This window comes from Palaemon carinicauda, chromosome 18, assembly GCF_036898095.1.
Source record: "Palaemon carinicauda isolate YSFRI2023 chromosome 18, ASM3689809v2, whole genome shotgun sequence".
NCBI lineage: Eukaryota > Metazoa > Arthropoda > Malacostraca > Decapoda > Palaemonidae > Palaemon > Palaemon carinicauda.
Genome location: NC_090742.1, coordinates 22,335,096 through 22,352,595, shown reverse-complemented (window position 1 = coordinate 22,352,595; position 17,500 = coordinate 22,335,096). Strand labels below are relative to the sequence as shown.

General features: G+C 33.2%; 3 protein-coding genes across 3 annotated transcripts in view; 1 reads left to right on the top strand and 2 right to left on the bottom strand.

Moving 5' to 3' along the window:
• Positions 1-1,860, top strand: part of LOC137657706 (protein scylla-like) — a 3,307-nt gene extending 1,447 nt beyond the window's left edge. Inside the window, exons 3-5 of the mRNA XM_068392128.1 lie at positions 713-855; positions 1,045-1,194; positions 1,314-1,860. Coding sequence (XP_068248229.1) covers positions 713-855; positions 1,045-1,194; positions 1,314-1,407 — 387 coding nt within the window. The 3' untranslated portion in view covers positions 1,408-1,860. The remainder of the gene's footprint in view (positions 1-712; positions 856-1,044; positions 1,195-1,313) is intronic.
• An 8,588-nt stretch (positions 1,861-10,448) lies between these two features.
• LOC137657218 (myosin heavy chain, clone 203-like) lies at positions 10,449-16,901 on the bottom strand. Its single transcript, XM_068391560.1, has 2 exons — positions 16,257-16,901; positions 10,449-10,838 (listed from the first exon to the last, which is right to left on the bottom strand). Exons 1-2 carry the CDS (start codon positions 16,899-16,901, stop codon positions 10,449-10,451), a joined length of 1,035 nt encoding a protein of 344 aa, XP_068247661.1.
• A 54-nt stretch (positions 16,902-16,955) lies between these two features.
• Positions 16,956-17,500, bottom strand: part of LOC137657217 (uncharacterized) — a 762-nt gene continuing 217 nt past the window's right edge. Inside the window, exon 1 of the mRNA XM_068391559.1 lies at positions 16,956-17,500. This exon is cut by the window's right edge and continues 217 nt beyond it. Coding sequence (XP_068247660.1) covers positions 16,956-17,500 — 545 coding nt within the window.

Genomic DNA, 17,500 nt, shown 5'->3' with positions numbered 1-17,500 from the left:
ATACGATAATCACTATAATTGCTGGATGACATGAGAGTGAACGTACGAACGGAAAGAATAACTAAAAAGAAAAAAAAAACTAAGCAGACCAAAATAACCTTGAGAAGGGCGAATGGTCGAAAGATGTGGCCAGCAATCTTTAGAAAATAACTTCACCGACACAAAGGCGCGCCGCGAATGAGAGAGAGAGAGAGAGAGAGAGAGAGAGAGAGAGAGAGAGAGAGAGAGAGAGAGAGAGAGATCAAACAGTATTTTAGGCGCCAACTCTTTATTTAGCCACATCATCATGATACTAAAATGTGAGAATTTCATGAGGTTCCCTTAGCGGTATTAGTTTGCGTTTTTTACTGGGAGGAAACTGGCATGTCTTTTACCTTTATAAATCGGTTTATTTTCAAGATTTCCTATAAGGGAATAGAATGGACAGGGTTATTCTAATGAAGGTATGCAGTATTATAACAGCTGAATATATGGGAAAAGTGTATAAAATAAGATCGCAAAATGTTAAGAAATATTTCAAAAGAATCAAACTATTAAAAATGTATCAAATATTACCCTATTAGTAAATAATGAGAGCAATGACCTGTCAAGTTTAGCTGTAAAATTCCAGAAAACTCATTCCTCTTCCTAAAGCAAAGATAAAAAACAAAGACGTGATATAAAGTAACAAAATAAAATAAATCCTTACGCCTTGCACTATTCTATCTTGCAGAAAAACATGGGAAACCGCCAGTGGTGGAGTAAATTGCTTTCAACCAGGGGCGACGGTGTGTCCGTTTACTTGCCCCACGACTTCGTCCCCAGGGTCGTCCGGGATGTCATTCGCATGAGCGAGGGAGAAGCTCATGGCATAAGGTGAGTTGTGAGGAATTTCACAAGTGAGTTTTGATCTGCTTCAACACAAAAAAATATATCTGCCAAGGTCGTCAATGTAATTACGAACACATACTGGCATATTTGAAAAGCTCCATATATAGAATTAAATTTCTCTTAATGATAAAAAACACTATGGAATTTTAATGGATGACGTCCATTGTTTTACAGAGGTTGCACGTTAGCGCTAGAGGTACGTGATGGCAGTAATCGTGTAAGTTTGGGGAAAATCGTCTGTGATCCTAAAGTACCAACGACGTGCACACTACACGTGCGAATGGCCAGAGCCGAGACTCCACCACATGTACTGTCTTCCAATAGGTGAGTTCGTCATTTTCAATGGACATATGCCTCATAAATCAATGAATTTGAATATGTTAGTAACCCCCCCCCCACAAGAAATCTATCATTATCTTACTTATTCGAATATTTATTTACAGTTTCCTGAACATGGCCACCACCGAAGACGTTTATATTAGCCCAGGTTACACGTTGGAGAAGAGTAGAAAAAAGCCATCGAAGAATCGTACCTAACGACACGTTCCTAAGACTCGATTCTTATCGCATTCGTCGAAAGACACGTCTGGGCAGGCATATGTCACGCCACATCGCCTATCATTTATTGAGTAAAGATGGCAGCCACAGATAGCCGTTATAAGATATACGTCGAGGCGTTCCTTATCATGCGGCGCCTAAACAAGTCATCGGTACTTACCGTTGCAACGCAAGATCTTGGTTGCATCATGCTGGCCTTGGCAACGAGATCTGGGCGTCGACAGAGTTGCTTTTAGGTGTCATTTACGACGGAATATTTCAACGTACAACGTTGTGTTTACAAAACTTCGCTCCATAATCATAGATAGTATATATTCTTGTGGATATGGTCATTCTAGTACTAGGGGTCTCATCTTTTCATTGCTTGTGATCTTTCATAGATTTTTATTTTTTTACACATTTGTAATGGAGGAATAAACTGTGATAATAGAACACTTTATTTTTATACTTCCTTCAATTTGAATCTGTTCGATCTTGGAGAATATTTAAATTCATTATACGCATATACGTTGGTGTTGGTTTAGTCTACTTGAAGAATCTATACATTTTAAACAACAGAAAAACGTTTGCTTCTAGACGTAACCCAACATTAACCATTTTTTTAAAATAAAGGAAATGTTTTGCTTCCAATGACGTAGACAAAACTTAGTCTATCATTGGTCAAATGTTTATACTTATTTAAAAAAAAAAAAAAAAGGTTATTAATTTTGTTGAGTCCGTTTTGAAAGATTCACCAGTTGAGAAGGGAAAAAGAAGTCGAAAGTGAAGAGAAATAAAACACCAAACTAAATATTAATCAGCATATATATTTGTAATATGAAACACACATACACACACACACACACATATATATATATATATATATATATATATATATATATATGTATATGTATATATATATATATATATATATATATATATATATATATATATATATATATATATATGTGTGTGTGTGTGTACATATTTATTTATATACATATACGCACACATATATGTATTAATATATATATATATATATATATATATATATATATATATATATATATATATATATTATATATATGTGTGTGTGTTTATATACCAACAGGGAGAGAGTTATATAACGTAACAAACGCTTTGTTAATCACATGATGCTGCTGAAAATTGCAATGCAACATGCGCTACATATTAGGGCACTTGAAGACAAAGCCGAGTATTGCAGCCTCCTCTCCCTACACGGCAAACAACACTCGTCCTCCTACCCCCGGGGTTTGGAACAACCCCAATTCCACCTCGTGGGGTCAAAATAGTAGGAAGAGGTTCCCAGTGGAACTTTCCTTGTGTTTGCATTCCATGTGCGCCAGTGTGCACCTGTTTGAAAGGCAAACTGCTAATTCCTCATAGATTTTCTTTAACATTGTTACTAAGTCATAAAAAGGTAGATGATATGATTATGAATTAATTTTTAGTGATTTCTCTTCATCTCTATCTAAGATTAAAATAACGTTGCTCAATTTTCATAATCCTCCCTTCCTGTTGGAGTCCTTGTGCTTATAGCAACCCCCGCCCCTTGCTTTTCCAACTAGGGTTGTAACTTAGCTAGTAATAATATTTTTTGTTACGAACGTTTGTCTGTTCATTTCAATTCCAATATAGTAGAAGTTGTGACTTTGCTAGTAATAATATTTTTTTGTTACGAACGTTTGTCTGTTCATTTCAATTCCAATATAGTAGAAGTTGTAACTTAGCTAGTAATAATATTTTTTTGTTACGAACGTTTGTCTGTTCATTTCAATTCCAATATAGTAGAAGTTGTGACTTTGCTAGTAATAATATTTTTTTGTTACGAACGTTTGTCTGTTCATTTCAATTCCAATATAGTAGAAGTTGTGACTTTGCTAGTAATAATATTTTTTTGTTACGAACGTTTGTCTGTTCATTTCAATTCCAATATAGTAGAAGTTGTAACTTAGCTAGTAAAAATATTTTTTTTGTTACGAACGTTTGTCTGTTCATTTCAATTCCAATATAGTAGAAGTTGTAACTTAGCTAGTAATAATATTTTTTTGTTACGAACGTTTGTCTGTTCATTTCAATTCCAATATAGTAGAAGTTGTAACTTAGCTAGTAATAATATTTTTTTGTTACGAACGTTTGTCTGTTCATTTCAATTCCAATATAGTAGAAGTTGTAACTTAGCTAGTAATAATATTTTTTTGTTACGAACGTTTGTCTGTTCATTTCAATTCCAATATAGTAGAAGTTGTAACTTAGCTAGTAATAATAATTTTTTGTTACGAACGTTTGTCTGTTCATTTCAATTCCAATATAGTAGAAGTTGTAACTTAGCTAGTAATAATATTTTTTTGTTACGAACGTTTGTCTGTTCATTTCAATTCCAATATAGTAGAAGTTGTAACTTAGCTAGTAATAATATTTTTTTGTTACGAACGTTTGTCTGTTCATTTCAATTCCAATATAGTAGAAGTTTGTATATTATGACAACTGTTATATACTTGCAATACCAATGGGCATATAGTTTGCACATGTCAGATGAAGATGGCTTATAAATCGTGTGAGAAATTTACAACAAATGCAACCATTTCTAGTCCACTGCAGGACAAAGGCCCAAGACATATCAGTTCATGTCAGGGTTTGGTCAGTTTTCATAACCACGCAGGTCAGTGCGGATTGGTGATGGTGGGAGATTTTCATCTGGTCGCTGAAAGCAAACCAACCTAGTATGAATGGCCCTGACTAGTAAGTAGCCTACGGCATTGCTGATCATGGCGATGTACAATCCCCTTCGCCACGTTAAGTTATTTCCATTCATAAAGGTTTGCAAAATATATATAAGTCTATATGTGGGTTAACACGAAAATAACTGCTCTCCACGCCTAGGTTTGCTAGTACCTCCCCCCCGTCTCTCTCTCTCTCTCTCTCTCTCTCTCTCTCTCTCTCTCTCTCTCTCTCTCTCTCTCTCTCTCTCTCTCTCCAGTAAGGAGAAGAGGATATAGAATAATCATTGTATAACAAAGGGGCGTTGTTAGCTTTCACTGATCACGCAAACCCTCTGGTATTTTTTTCTCTAGTGCTCTGAATATTATGCAAGCGCGATGACGATATATAGCTTCTCTTAACCTTATTTATGTTGTTTCATAATATGATGATAGAAGTAATGTTTTATTATTATTATTATTATTATTATTATTATTATTATTATTATTATTATTATTTTTATTATTATTATTATTATTATTATTTTTATTATTGTTGTTGTTGTTGTTATTATTATCATTTTAATTATTATTATTATTATTATTATTATTATTATTATTATTATCAACGCGAATAGAATTGTTATAAAATAGATTATTTAACATTCGTAAATCTTAAAACAATTTGCCTATCAATGGTTGATTGCCAAATGGTTGATATACCACTTGAATACTTTTTGAACATTATATCCTTAACGTCACTAGAGTAACGCATAGGGTAGGATAAGATAAATGATGCAAAAATTCCATGGAAATGAAACAGAACAGATCAACTTAAAGAGAGAAAATGGACTTACATCCTGGGGTAACTCAAAGAAGCCACTGAAAGTTACTCCGTGATTTTGTATTGAAATCAAGGGAACGCTTTCTTGAAAATAAAAGAAAACAGGTTTGTTACATCGAGGGGTAACTTTTTCAATCCTAGAATGGTCACGTGATATTTTTCATTGCCTGGACTAAAAGTACTTGCATTTGGATTTTACCCTTTAAATGATTTTTTCGCTTCATTTCCTCTTTTACCTTTTATATAGCTTCCATATCTTCTTGGGATTTTTTTTTGTGAATATGAAGTTGAAGAATCGGTAATATTTAGAGTAATAATAGTTTCGTAAATATTTATGACACTAGTGTCCTATTATTACGTCAATATATGTCAACAATAATTTGATAATTACACTGGTATAAAGTTTATTCTTCAGTCAAACAGGACATTGAAGAATAGAGCGAAAAGAAAGAAGATAAATGTTATTTCCATTAAGTATTCACCGCATTATGTTTATACATAAATTCTACAAGGTGATAACAGCTGGTAGAGGGATACACAAGTTTCTAACGCTTTTGCTGAAAGTATGCTAAATTGTGGTATATTAATAATGAACCTTGAGACTTTACATTATAAAATGCTTAGTGTAATTACTCCCGTTATAAGGATTTCGTCTACTTTCATCCATATGGTGTATTTCAAAGTGACTTTTCCGTCATTTTGAAAGGGAAAGTAAGACAGAAAGAGAAAGATTTTATGATTCAAGAAGATGACCACCACTAGGTCTATGATCTCTTGCATTATGTCATTCGTGGAGCTTTTGTATACATATCTAAACATTATTCTTTATCATTGTTATCGTTATCCATATTCGTAAATGTAATAATAATAAATAATGATAACTTGGTTTCTTATATCATTCGAGTGAACTTGGCCTTGTGACATAAAGCCACTATTACAAAGGACTGCCTAAAGTAGGTCTATACCTATGGCCTATCACTCTATTAATAGCTTCTTTTCTCATAGGCGTGCACATTACATAAGCATTTTATTCTCCTACTGTGATAGAATAGCAGATATTATCATTCATGTAAAGACTTGATCGAAACTGAACAATCTCATACAATACCATTGAATAGATGAGTTATTCATCTCGTATTCTAAATCCAGTCTCTTTCTGTTTTTATAGATAGCTGATGCTGAGTGCCAAAATATGGGCTTATAATATTCCAATTTCATTCAGGAAAGTCTATTTTAAAACAAAATTGATGAAAGAAATCATTCTCAGCTTACTCGGTGAAATTGACTTTTCAGTTAAAAAAGCAAACTTATATAATGCTTGCTTTCCTTTAAAATGCCCAAGTTTTTTCACCATGATTTTATTTCGTGGTTATATCTCATTACTCGTAACATTACTCGACAATATCTCAACTTTCCAAATCTCACTCATTTACCATAATATTTTTATCTATATCTATAATGGCGTAAAAAGACTTAAAGAATATAAAATGGAAAAGGTTGTAATTTACGCTCAATTTACGCATGGTGGGACCTGTTTTCTGTTTATGTATCCAAGCTCGACACAGTCAATAGTCGATAAGAATTTCGTTAGGTATTTATTTTGAAATAAATTATCTGTCCTTTTATCCATTGAAATTAATCTGTATTATGATTTTAATAATTTTGTTCTATATTTGGTTACTTGAATTATTTCTTTTTCTTTTTTTGTCATGGATTATGTTGAGTGGAAAGACTATTCTCATACTGTTGTGTGGCCGGTTTTGTTTTGCATAATAGTGTCAGTTCCGTGCGGTTAACGAACTTTTCAATATTTTATACACCCAACACCCGTCACTGTCAATTTTAATGGTGTGTTGAAATAAGAAATAACGGATTAGGAAAGAGCGATGTACGTATCAGCAGATTTGTTTTAAAGACAGTAGACCAAGAGACTCCTAGATGACATTACACGAGAAATATCGGTAAGTTACACTTCGTCTTCGTGAACTTTAGATTATTCTTATTACAGGGTGCAGTATCTCGAAAACGCATTTTTAAAAGAAGATATCAGTTGTACGTCATGTTTTAACCATCTTCCAATAGATTGGTATTTAAAACATATAATTTACATGTTATAGGCTTAACCTATGCTAAAACGGATGATAATATTACAATAAATTCGTACTAGAATATGCCATAACATTCGGTTTTCATAGGAGTTGACGGTCAGGCGCCTATTGTGCTAATGTAAATTATTTGTAAAAGTAGGCTACTCTAACCATGCAAATAGCGTTAAAGAAAAAAACCTTGTTGACAGCGGTCCTCCCATTGGTAGATTACTACTTTTGACTATTTTGGGTAAATTCTGGAATCAAGGTGCTACAGTATGTGTTCTTGTAGTAGTTCGACAGGCTATAGGTAGAAAACAAACGAATAGAAGTATTTGAGTGCAGTCTTTGAAAAACCTAACCTAACCTACCGGTAGGACTATCACTCCGAATACATAATGTAGTAAAACAATGTATTTCTGAAATATGAATAAGGCATTATAAAAAAAAATCTTGTTAGTAACGAAAGTCTATTAGTAGCAGAATTATATGATCATTTGTCAGTTTATGATTATATATATATATATACATATATATTATATATATATATATATATATATATATATATATATATTGATATTGATATATATGTATATATATACTATATATATATATATATATATATATATATATATATATATATATACATATATATATATATATATATATATATATATATATATATATATATATGCAATTTACATTAAATTGTTCCGACAAAATTATGTCTTTATTACGTGATTATTGATTAGAATAAGTGCACAATTCTTTTTATATATGAGCTTCTACAAAGATTATTAATTATTTTGAATTTATATTAATAGAAATTATAAAATAAAAAAAATAAAAATAAAAATGCGAAATGTTTCAATCTTCAGAGATTTATGAATTATAAAGAGCATAATAGCAGATTACACACACATATAAATATATATATATATATATATATATATATATATATATATATATATGCAATATATATATATATATATATATATATATATATACAATATATATATATATATATATATATATATATATATATATATATATATATATGACCCATGTAGACGCATGTAATTAGAATCACATTGGATATTCAGTGTAGACCCTTGGATGGCGATGCATACAGCTTCAGCTATTATAAGTCTGCCGTAGTTGTTCTCTTTATAAACAATCTGGGTTCCATCAGTCAATTCTTTCAGGAAGGGTTTCCAGTTGAGGACATCAACATAATGTTGGTTATTTGATCCCTGATTTATCTGGACCAGCATACATCTTTGAAATGTAGTGGTAGTGTGTTCAATGTAGTCTTTTCTGTGAGTTTTACACATCTCCTCCGGCCATGAAAACTTACAGACTAAATTATTCCTTTGGTCATCTTGGGGTGGTACTGTTCTTCATCACAAGACTTGCAATTAGGTTGGGCTTGCTATATATTATAAGTTTTACTTTCTGGTAAGGAGCTTTCCGGGCAACAACTCGATTGGAGATTCCTCGCGGGTCTGAATTTCATCTTTGTAGAACGAACCAAAGCTAAGACATGGGTAGATGATAAGGGTTTTCTCTTCTTTGTTAGTTTTTGTCATCGTGGGTTATTGAATTTCTTTCTCATGGCCTCTTCTATCATGATGTCTGGATATCTGTTATTTGTTAGTAGTTATCAAATTCGGTTTAGTTTTTCTCTACGTCTTTCCAAATTTTACTGTGCGTAAATGCTACATAGACGTAAGGGTTGTTGTGGCCTGATTGGTAACATCTCTGCTTGGTGTTTACAGCCATTGCCTGTCCCCCCCCCCCTGGTCCTAGCTGATAATGTCAATCTTTAAGGCATTGTTTTCCTTGCTAGGGCAATGTCACTGTCCCTTGCCTCTGCCATTCATGAGCGACCTTTAAACTACTGACTTTTTGTACGCATCGGGGCATTTACCTCTGGGATTGGTTGATTTAGTGTATACTGATATCTTGAATTGGCCATCTTATTTAACTAGAACATCGAGGAAAGGCAGTGTTTTTTCTTGACTGTATTTGGTTGTGAAATTGAGTTTGTAATTTCTCCTGTTTGTCAGCTAACTCATCTGTCTCTTCTTTATTTTTTATCATGATGAATATGTCATTGATATAACGTACATAGAGGTTTGTCTTCTTATGTTCTTTCAAGGGTTTTTCTTTGACGGATGCATACAGTATACATATTGGCAAATAGAATCCCAAGAGGAGCTCCCATGGCTATTATTATTATTATTATTATTATTATTATTATTATTATTATTATTATTATTATTACCACCAACTAAGCTATAACCCTAGTTGGAAAAGCAAGATGCTATAAGCCAAAGGGCTCCAACAGGGAAAACAGACCAGTGAGGAAAGGAAAGAAAGAAATAACCAAACTACAAAAGAAGTAATGAAAAATAAAAATAAAATGTTTTAAGAACATTAACAATATCAAATTTCATCTTCATATATGAACTATATAAACTTAAAAAAAAAAACAAGAGGAAGAGAAACAATATAGAATAGTGTGCCCGAGTGTACCCTCAAGCAAGAAAACTAATCCAAGATTGTGGAAGACCATGATACAGAGGCTATGGCACTACCCAAGACTAGAGAACAATGTTTTGATTTTGGAGTGTCCTCTTAGAAGAGACGCTTACCATAACTAAAGAGTCTCCTCTACCCTTACCAAGAGGAAAGTAGCCACTGAACCTTGGAGGAAAAATAACTGGAGATGCCCTGACCCGGATTAAGGGAAGCCAGGTTTTTACCCTTCAAACTGTCAGTTCTTGATCCTTCAAGTTAATCTCTGTCACTGTATTGGAATTTGTAGTCAGTTCTATTCAGACCTTTGCTTAGAGACGGTAACCCTTATTGTGCTTTCATTAGCGACATCTTGTTTTTATTTTTTTTTCTGCTGCCATCTTCTTTTTTTGGATTTTTTAGTTTTTTATAATTTTTTCTTTTTTTTCTATTTTCTATCTACCTTCAGGGAATCTTGTTCAGAGAGGCACAGCATAATAGAAGAAGTCAGATTTGTTTGTTCAGCATTTGTTCACCGGACAAAGAAACAGTACAGGTGAATCTTCATCAAGGAACAAAGCATACTAGAACAAGTCAGACTTCTTCCCTCTGCTGAGTCCATCTTGTAGAATATCCTTTAGGTACCTAGAATATATTGGGAATAGCCGCCATCCTGTTTTTTTTTTCCTGCTGCCATCTTATTCTTCTTCTTCTTGTTCTTCTGGACTCTTTATTTTTTATGCTTTTTGTGTTTTGTATTTTTGGAGGGATTTTTTATTTTTTATATTTTTGGGGGATTTTTTAGTTTTTAAATTTTTTTTAATTTCTTTTTTTCATATTTTCTATTTTTCTAGGTTTTCCTTTAACTCCTTACTCGTCACTATTTATTTCATCTTCCAACTGATTCATCAAATCCGCCAATTCCATAACTACTTTTTGAGTATAACCAATCTGTCCAGTCTTCGCCAGAAGTCTTTGCTTTAGAGTCTTGATTTCTCTCCTTAGACTTTCCACTTCACTTTTTGTCTGTTTTCTGATTCTTCTTTCTTCTATTAGCTCTTTATTAAGCCTTGTGCTCTCTTCTTCTCTCCTTAGAATTTCTCTCTTTTGTTGTTTCACTATATCATCAATTTGCATTACCAATATTTCAAGCCAATCTATCTTGACTTCCATATCCTCTTTTTCTTGCTTAAGAATTTTCGCTCCTTCCGTCACAAGATTTAGCCGATCCTCTACCTCTCTTTTGATTGTTTCTACCTCCTGCATGTTTTGAATATATAGACTTTCCATTTTTTCTTCGAAAATAGCTATTTGTTCCTCTTTTTCTTTTCTTAATCTCTCCTCTTCCATTAACTCCTCTTTAAGATTTTCTTTCTCTTCTTGAACTCTTTGTGCTTCAGCATTCGTTTCCATATTTTGAATCATTACAGCTTCCACGTTTTCTTTGAGAATAGCTATTTGTTCCTCTCTTTCTTTCCTTAGTCTTTCCTCTTCCATTAACTCCTCTTTAAGATTTTCTTTCTCTTCTTGAACTCTTTGTGCTTCAGCATTCGTTTCCATATTTTGAATCATTACAGCTTCCACGTTTTCTTTGAGAATAGCTATTTGTTCCTCTCTTTCTTTCCTTAGTCTTTCCTCTTCCATTAACTCCTCTTTAAGATTTTCTTTCTCTTCTTGAACTCTTTGTGCTTCAGCATTCGTTTCCATATTTTGAATCATTACAGCTTCCACGTTTTCTTTGAGAATAGCTATTTGTTCCTCTCTTTCTTTCCTTAGTCTTTCCTCTTCCATTAACTCCTCTTTAAGATTTTCTTTCTCTTCTTGAACTCTTTGTGCTTCAGCATTCGTTTCCATATTTTGAATCATTACAGCTTCCACGTTTTCTTTGAGAATAGCTATTTGTTCCTCCCTTTCTTTCCTTAGTCTTTCCTCTTCCATTAACTCCTCTTTAAGATTTTCTTTCTCTTCTTGAACTCTTTGTGCTTCAGCATTCGTTTCCATATTTTGAATCATTACAGCTTCCACGTTTTCTTTGAGAATAGCTATTTGTTCCTCTCTTTCTTTCCTTAGTCTTTCCTCTTCCATTAACTCCTCTTTAAGATTTTCTTTCTCTTCTTGAACTCTTTGTGCTTCAGCATTCGTTTCCATATTTTGAATCATTACAGCTTCCACGTTTTCTTTGAGAATAGCTATTTGTTCCTCTCTTTCTTTCCTTAGTCTTTCCTCTTCCATTAACTCCTCTTTAAGATTTTCTTTCTCTTCTTGAACTCTTTGTGCTTCAGCATTCGTTTCCATATTTTGAATCATTACAGCTTCCACGTTTTCTTTGAGAATAGCTATTTGTTCCTCTCTTTCTTTCCTTAGTCTTTCCTCTTCCATTAACTCCTCTTTAAGATTTTCTTTCTCTTCTTGAACTCTTTGTGCTTCAGCATTCGTTTCCATATTTTGAATCATTACAGCTTCCACGTTTTCTTTGAGAATAGCTATTTGTTCCTCTCTTTCTTTCCTTAGTCTTTCCTCTTCCATTAACTCCTCTTTAAGATTTTCTTTCTCTTCTTGAACTCTTTGTGCTTCAGCATTCGTTTCCATATTTTGAATCATTACAGCTTCCACGTTTTCTTTGAGAATAGCTATTTGTTCCTCTCTTTCTTTCCTTAGTCTTTCCTCTTCCATTAACTCCTCTTTAAGATTTTCTTTCTCTTCTTGAACTCTTTGTGCTTCAGCATTCGTTTCCATATTTTGAATCATTACAGCTTCCACGTTTTCTTTGAGAATAGCTATTTGTTCCTCTCTTTCTTTCCTTAGTCTTTCCTCTTCCATTAACTCCTCTTTAAGATTTTCTTTCTCTTCTTGAACTCTTTGTGCTTCAGCATTCGTTTCCATATTTTGAATCATTACAGCTTCCACGTTTTCTTTGAGAATAGCTATTTGTTCCTCTCTTTCTTTCCTTAGTCTTTCCTCTTCCATTAACTCCTCTTTAAGATTTTCTTTCTCTTCTTGAACTCTTTGTGCTTCAGCATTCGTTTCCATATTTTGAATCATTACAGCTTCCACGTTTTCTTTGAGAATAGCTATTTGTTCCTCTCTTTCTTTCCTTAGTCTTTCCTCTTCCATTAACTCCTCTTTAAGATTTTCTTTCTCTTCTTGAACTCTTTGTGCTTCAGCATTCGTTTCCATATTTTGAATCATTACAGCTTCCACGTTTTCTTTGAGAATAGCTATTTGTTCCTCTCTTTCTTTCCTTAGTCTTTCCTCTTCCATTAACTCCTCTTTAAGATTTTCTTTCTCTTCTTGAACTCTTTGTGCTTCAGCATTCGTTTCCATATTTTGAATCATTACAGCTTCCACGTTTTCTTTGAGAATAGCTATTTGTTCCTCTCTTTCTTTCCTTAGTCTTTCCTCTTCCATTAACTCCTCTTTAAGATTTTCTTTCTCTTCTTGAACTCTTTGTGCTTCAGCATTCGTTTCCATATTTTGAATCATTACAGCTTCCACGTTTTCTTTGAGAATAGCTATTTGTTCCTCTCTTTCTTTCCTTAGTCTTTCCTCTTCCATTAACTCCTCTTTAAGATTTTCTTTCTCTTCTTGAACTCTTTGTGCTTCAGCATTCGTTTCCATATTTTGAATCATTACAGCTTCCACGTTTTCTTTGAGAATAGCTATTTGTTCCTCTCTTTCTTTCCTTAGTCTTTCCTCTTCCATTAACTCCTCTTTAAGATTTTCTTTCTCTTCTTGAACTCTTTGTGCTTCAGCATTCGTTTCCATATTTTGAATCATTACAGCTTCCACGTTTTCTTTGAGAATAGCTATTTGTTCCTCTCTTTCTTTCCTTAGTCTTTCCTCTTCCATTAACTCCTCTTTAAGATTTTCTTTCTCTTCTTGAACTCTTTGTGCTTCAGCATTCGTTTTCACATTTTGAATCATTACACCTTCAATGTTTTCTTTGAGAATAGCTATTTGTTCCTCTCTTTCTTTCCTTAGTCTTTCCTCTTCCATTAACTCCTCTTTAAGATTTTCTTTCTCTTCTTGAACTCTTTGTGCTTCAGCATTCGTTTCCATATTTTGAATCATTACAGCTTCCACGTTTTCTTTGAGAATAGCTATTTGTTCCTCTCTTTCTTTCCTTAGTCTTTCCTCTTCCATTAACTCCTCTTTAAGATTTTCTTTCTCTTCTTGAACTCTTTGTGCTTCAGCATTCGTTTCCATATTTTGAATCATTACAGCTTCCACGTTTTCTTTGAGAATAGCTATTTGTTCCTCTCTTTCTTTCCTTAGTCTTTCCTCTTCCATTAACTCCTCTTTAAGATTTTCTTTCTCTTCTTGAACTCTTTGTGCTTCAGCATTCGTTTCCATATTTTGAATCATTACAGCTTCCACGTTTTCTTTGAGAATAGCTATTTGTTCCTCTCTTTCTTTCCTTAGTCTTTCCTCTTCCATTAACTCCTCTTTAAGATTTTCTTTCTCTTCTTGAACTCTTTGTGCTTCAGCATTCGTTTCCATATTTTGAATCATTACAGCTTCCACGTTTTCTTTGAGAATAGCTATTTGTTCCTCTCTTTCTTTCCTTAGTCTTTCCTCTTCCATTAACTCCTCTTTAAGATTTTCTTTCTCTTCTTGAACTCTTTGTGCTTCAGCATTCGTTTCCATATTTTGAATCATTACAGCTTCCACGTTTTCTTTGAGAATAGCTATTTGTTCCTCTCTTTCTTTCCTTAGTCTTTCCTCTTCCATTAACTCCTCTTTAAGATTTTCTTTCTCTTCTTGAACTCTTTGTGCTTCAGCATTCGTTTCCATATTTTGAATCATTACAGCTTCCACGTTTTCTTTGAGAATAGCTATTTGTTCCTCTCTTTCTTTCCTTAGTCTTTCCTCTTCCATTAACTCCTCTTTAAGATTTTCTTTCTCTTCTTGAACTCTTTGTGCTTCAGCATTCGTTTCCATATTTTGAATCATTACAGCTTCCACGTTTTCTTTGAGAATAGCTATTTGTTCCTCTCTTTCTTTCCTTAGTCTTTCCTCTTCCATTAACTCCTCTTTAAGATTTTCTTTCTCTTCTTGAACTCTTTGTGCTTCAGCATTCGTTTCCATATTTTGAATCATTACAGCTTCCACGTTTTCTTTGAGAATAGCTATTTGTTCCTCTCTTTCTTTCCTTAGTCTTTCCTCTTCCATTAACTCCTCTTTAAGATTTTCTTTCTCTTCTTGAACTCTTTGTGCTTCAGCATTCGTTTCCATATTTTGAATCATTACAGCTTCCACGTTTTCTTTGAGAATAGCTATTTGTTCCTCTCTTTCTTTCCTTAGTCTTTCCTCTTCCATTAACTCCTCTTTAAGATTTTCTTTCTCTTCTTGAACTCTTTGTGCTTCAGCATTCGTTTCCATATTTTGAATCATTACAGCTTCCACGATTTCTTTGAGAATAGCTATTTGTTCCTCTCTTTCTTTCCTTAGTCTTTCCTCTTCCATTAACTCCTCTTTAAGATTTTCTTTCTCTTCTTGAACTCTTTGTGCTTCAGCATTCGTTTCCATATTTTGAATCATTACAGCTTCCACGTTTTCTTTGAGAATAGCTATTTGTTCCTCTCTTTCTTTCCTTAGTCTTTCCTCTTCCATTAACTCCTCTTTAAGATTTTCTTTCTCTTCTTGAACTCTTTGTGCTTCAGCATTCGTTTCCATATTTTGAATCATTACAGCTTCCACGTTTTCTTTGAGAATAGCTATTTGTTCCTCTCTTTCTTTCCTTAGTCTTTCCTCTTCCATTAACTCCTCTTTAAGATTTTCTTTCTCTTCTTGAACTCTTTGTGCTTCAGCATTCGTTTCCATATTTTGAATCATTACAGCTTCCACGTTTTCTTTGAGAATAGCTATTTGTTCCTCTCTTTCTTTCCTTAGTCTTTCCTCTTCCATTAACTCCTCTTTAAGATTTTCTTTCTCTTCTTGAACTCTTTGTGCTTCAGCATTCGTTTCCATATTTTGAATCATTACAGCTTCCACGTTTTCTTTGAGAATAGCTATTTGTTCCTCTCTTTCTTTCCTTAGTCTTTCCTCTTCCATTAACTCCTCTTTAAGATTTTCTTTCTCTTCTTGAACTCTTTGTGCTTCAGCATTCGTTTCCATATTTTGAATCATTACAGCTTCCACGTTTTCTTTGAGAATAGCTATTTGTTCCTCTCTTTCTTTCCTTAGTCTTTCCTCTTCCATTAACTCCTCTTTAAGATTTTCTTTCTCTTCTTGAACTCTTTGTGCTTCAGCATTCGTTTCCATATTTTGAATCATTACAGCTTCCACGTTTTCTTTGAGAATAGCTATTTGTTCCTCTCTTTCTTTCCTTAGTCTTTCCTCTTCCATTAACTCCTCTTTAAGATTTTCTTTCTCTTCTTGAACTCTTTGTGCTTCAGCATTCGTTTCCATATTTTGAATCATTACAGCTTCCACGTTTTCTTTGAGAATAGCTATTTGTTCCTCTCTTTCTTTCCTTAGTCTTTCCTCTTCCATTAACTCCTCTTTAAGATTTTCTTTCTCTTCTTGAACTCTTTGTGCTTCAGCATTCGTTTTCACATTTTGAATCATTACACCTTCAATGTTTTCTTTGAGAATAGCTATTTGTTCCTCTCTTTCTTTCCTTAGTCTTTCCTCTTCCATTAACTCCTCTTTTAGCTTTTCTTTCTCTTCTTCAACTATTTTTAGTTCTGTTGTGTTTCTTTCAATAATCATCTCTAATTCTTCAAATGATTTTTCAAGATTATCAACTTTAGTTTTTGCTATCAATTTACCTTGCCAAAGTTCGTCTGCTTCTTGCTTAGTAAGATTTAGCTCTTCTTCTAGTCCTTTTCTCACTGTCTCTTCTCGTTGCAATTTGGACTTAGTCTCTTGCAACTCTTCATCTATTTTGAGTGTTTCTTTTTCCCAATATTCATTTGTAACTTCCTTTTCCAATTTCTCCTCTTGAAGCTGTTGAATCTTATTGTCCTTTATCCTATTTTGTTCTTGAAGATTATCTATTTGATCCTCTTTTTCTTTCCTTAATCCCTCGTCTTTCATTAACTCCTCTTTTAGCCTTTCTTTCTCTTCTTCAACTATTTTTAGTTCTGTTGTCTTTCTTTCAACCATTATCTCTGCTTCTTCAAATAATTTTTCAACATTATCAGCTAAAGTTTTTACTATCAATAAATCTCTCCTAAGTTTTTCTGTTTCTTGCTTAGCAAGATTTAGCTCTTCTTCTAATACTGTTCTTACTGTCTCTTCTTTCATTAACTCCTCTTTTAGCTTTTCTTTCTCTTCTTCAACTATTTCTAGTTCTGTTGTCTTTCTTTCAATAATCATCTCTATTCCTTCAAATAGTTTTTCAACTTTATCAACTCTAGTTTTTGCTATCAATTAAACTTGTCTAAGTTCTTCTGCTTCTTGCTTAGCAAGATTTAGCTCTTCTTCTAATACTGTCCTTAATCCCTCCTCTTTCATTAACTCCTCTTTTAGCTTTTCTTTCTCTTCTTCAACTATTTCTAGTTCTGTTGTCTTTCTTTCAACAATCATCTCTACTTCTTCAAATAATTTTTCAACATTTTCAAGTCTAGTTTTTGCTCTCAATTTATCTTGCCTAAGTTCTTCTGCTACTTGCTTAGCTAGATTTAGCTCTTTTTCCAATCCTTTTCTTACTGTCTCTTCTTTCATTAACTCCTCTTTTAGCTTTTCTTTCTCTTCTCCAACTATTTTTAGTTCTGTTGTCTTTCTTTCAATAATCATCTCTACTTCTTCAAATAATTTTTCAACATTATCAACTCTTGTTTTTGCTATCAATTTATCTCTCCTAAGTTCTTCTGTTTTTTGCTTAGCAAGATTTAGCTCTTCTTCTAATACCTTTCGTACTGTCTTTTCTCGTTTCAATTCTGATTTAGTCTCTTGCAACTCTTCGTCTATTTTGA

What these genes read in the sequence shown, in the direction of transcription:
- LOC137657218 (XM_068391560.1), bottom strand. Translation starts at nt 16,901, where the DNA reads ATGATTATTGAAAGAAAGACAACAGAACTAGAAATAGTTGAAGAAGAG. An exon ending in ACACAACAGAACTAAAAATA is followed by an intron (nt 10,839 to 16,256) that starts GTTGAAGAAGAG and finishes CAAAACATGCAG; the next exon opens with GAGGTAGAAACAATCAAAAG.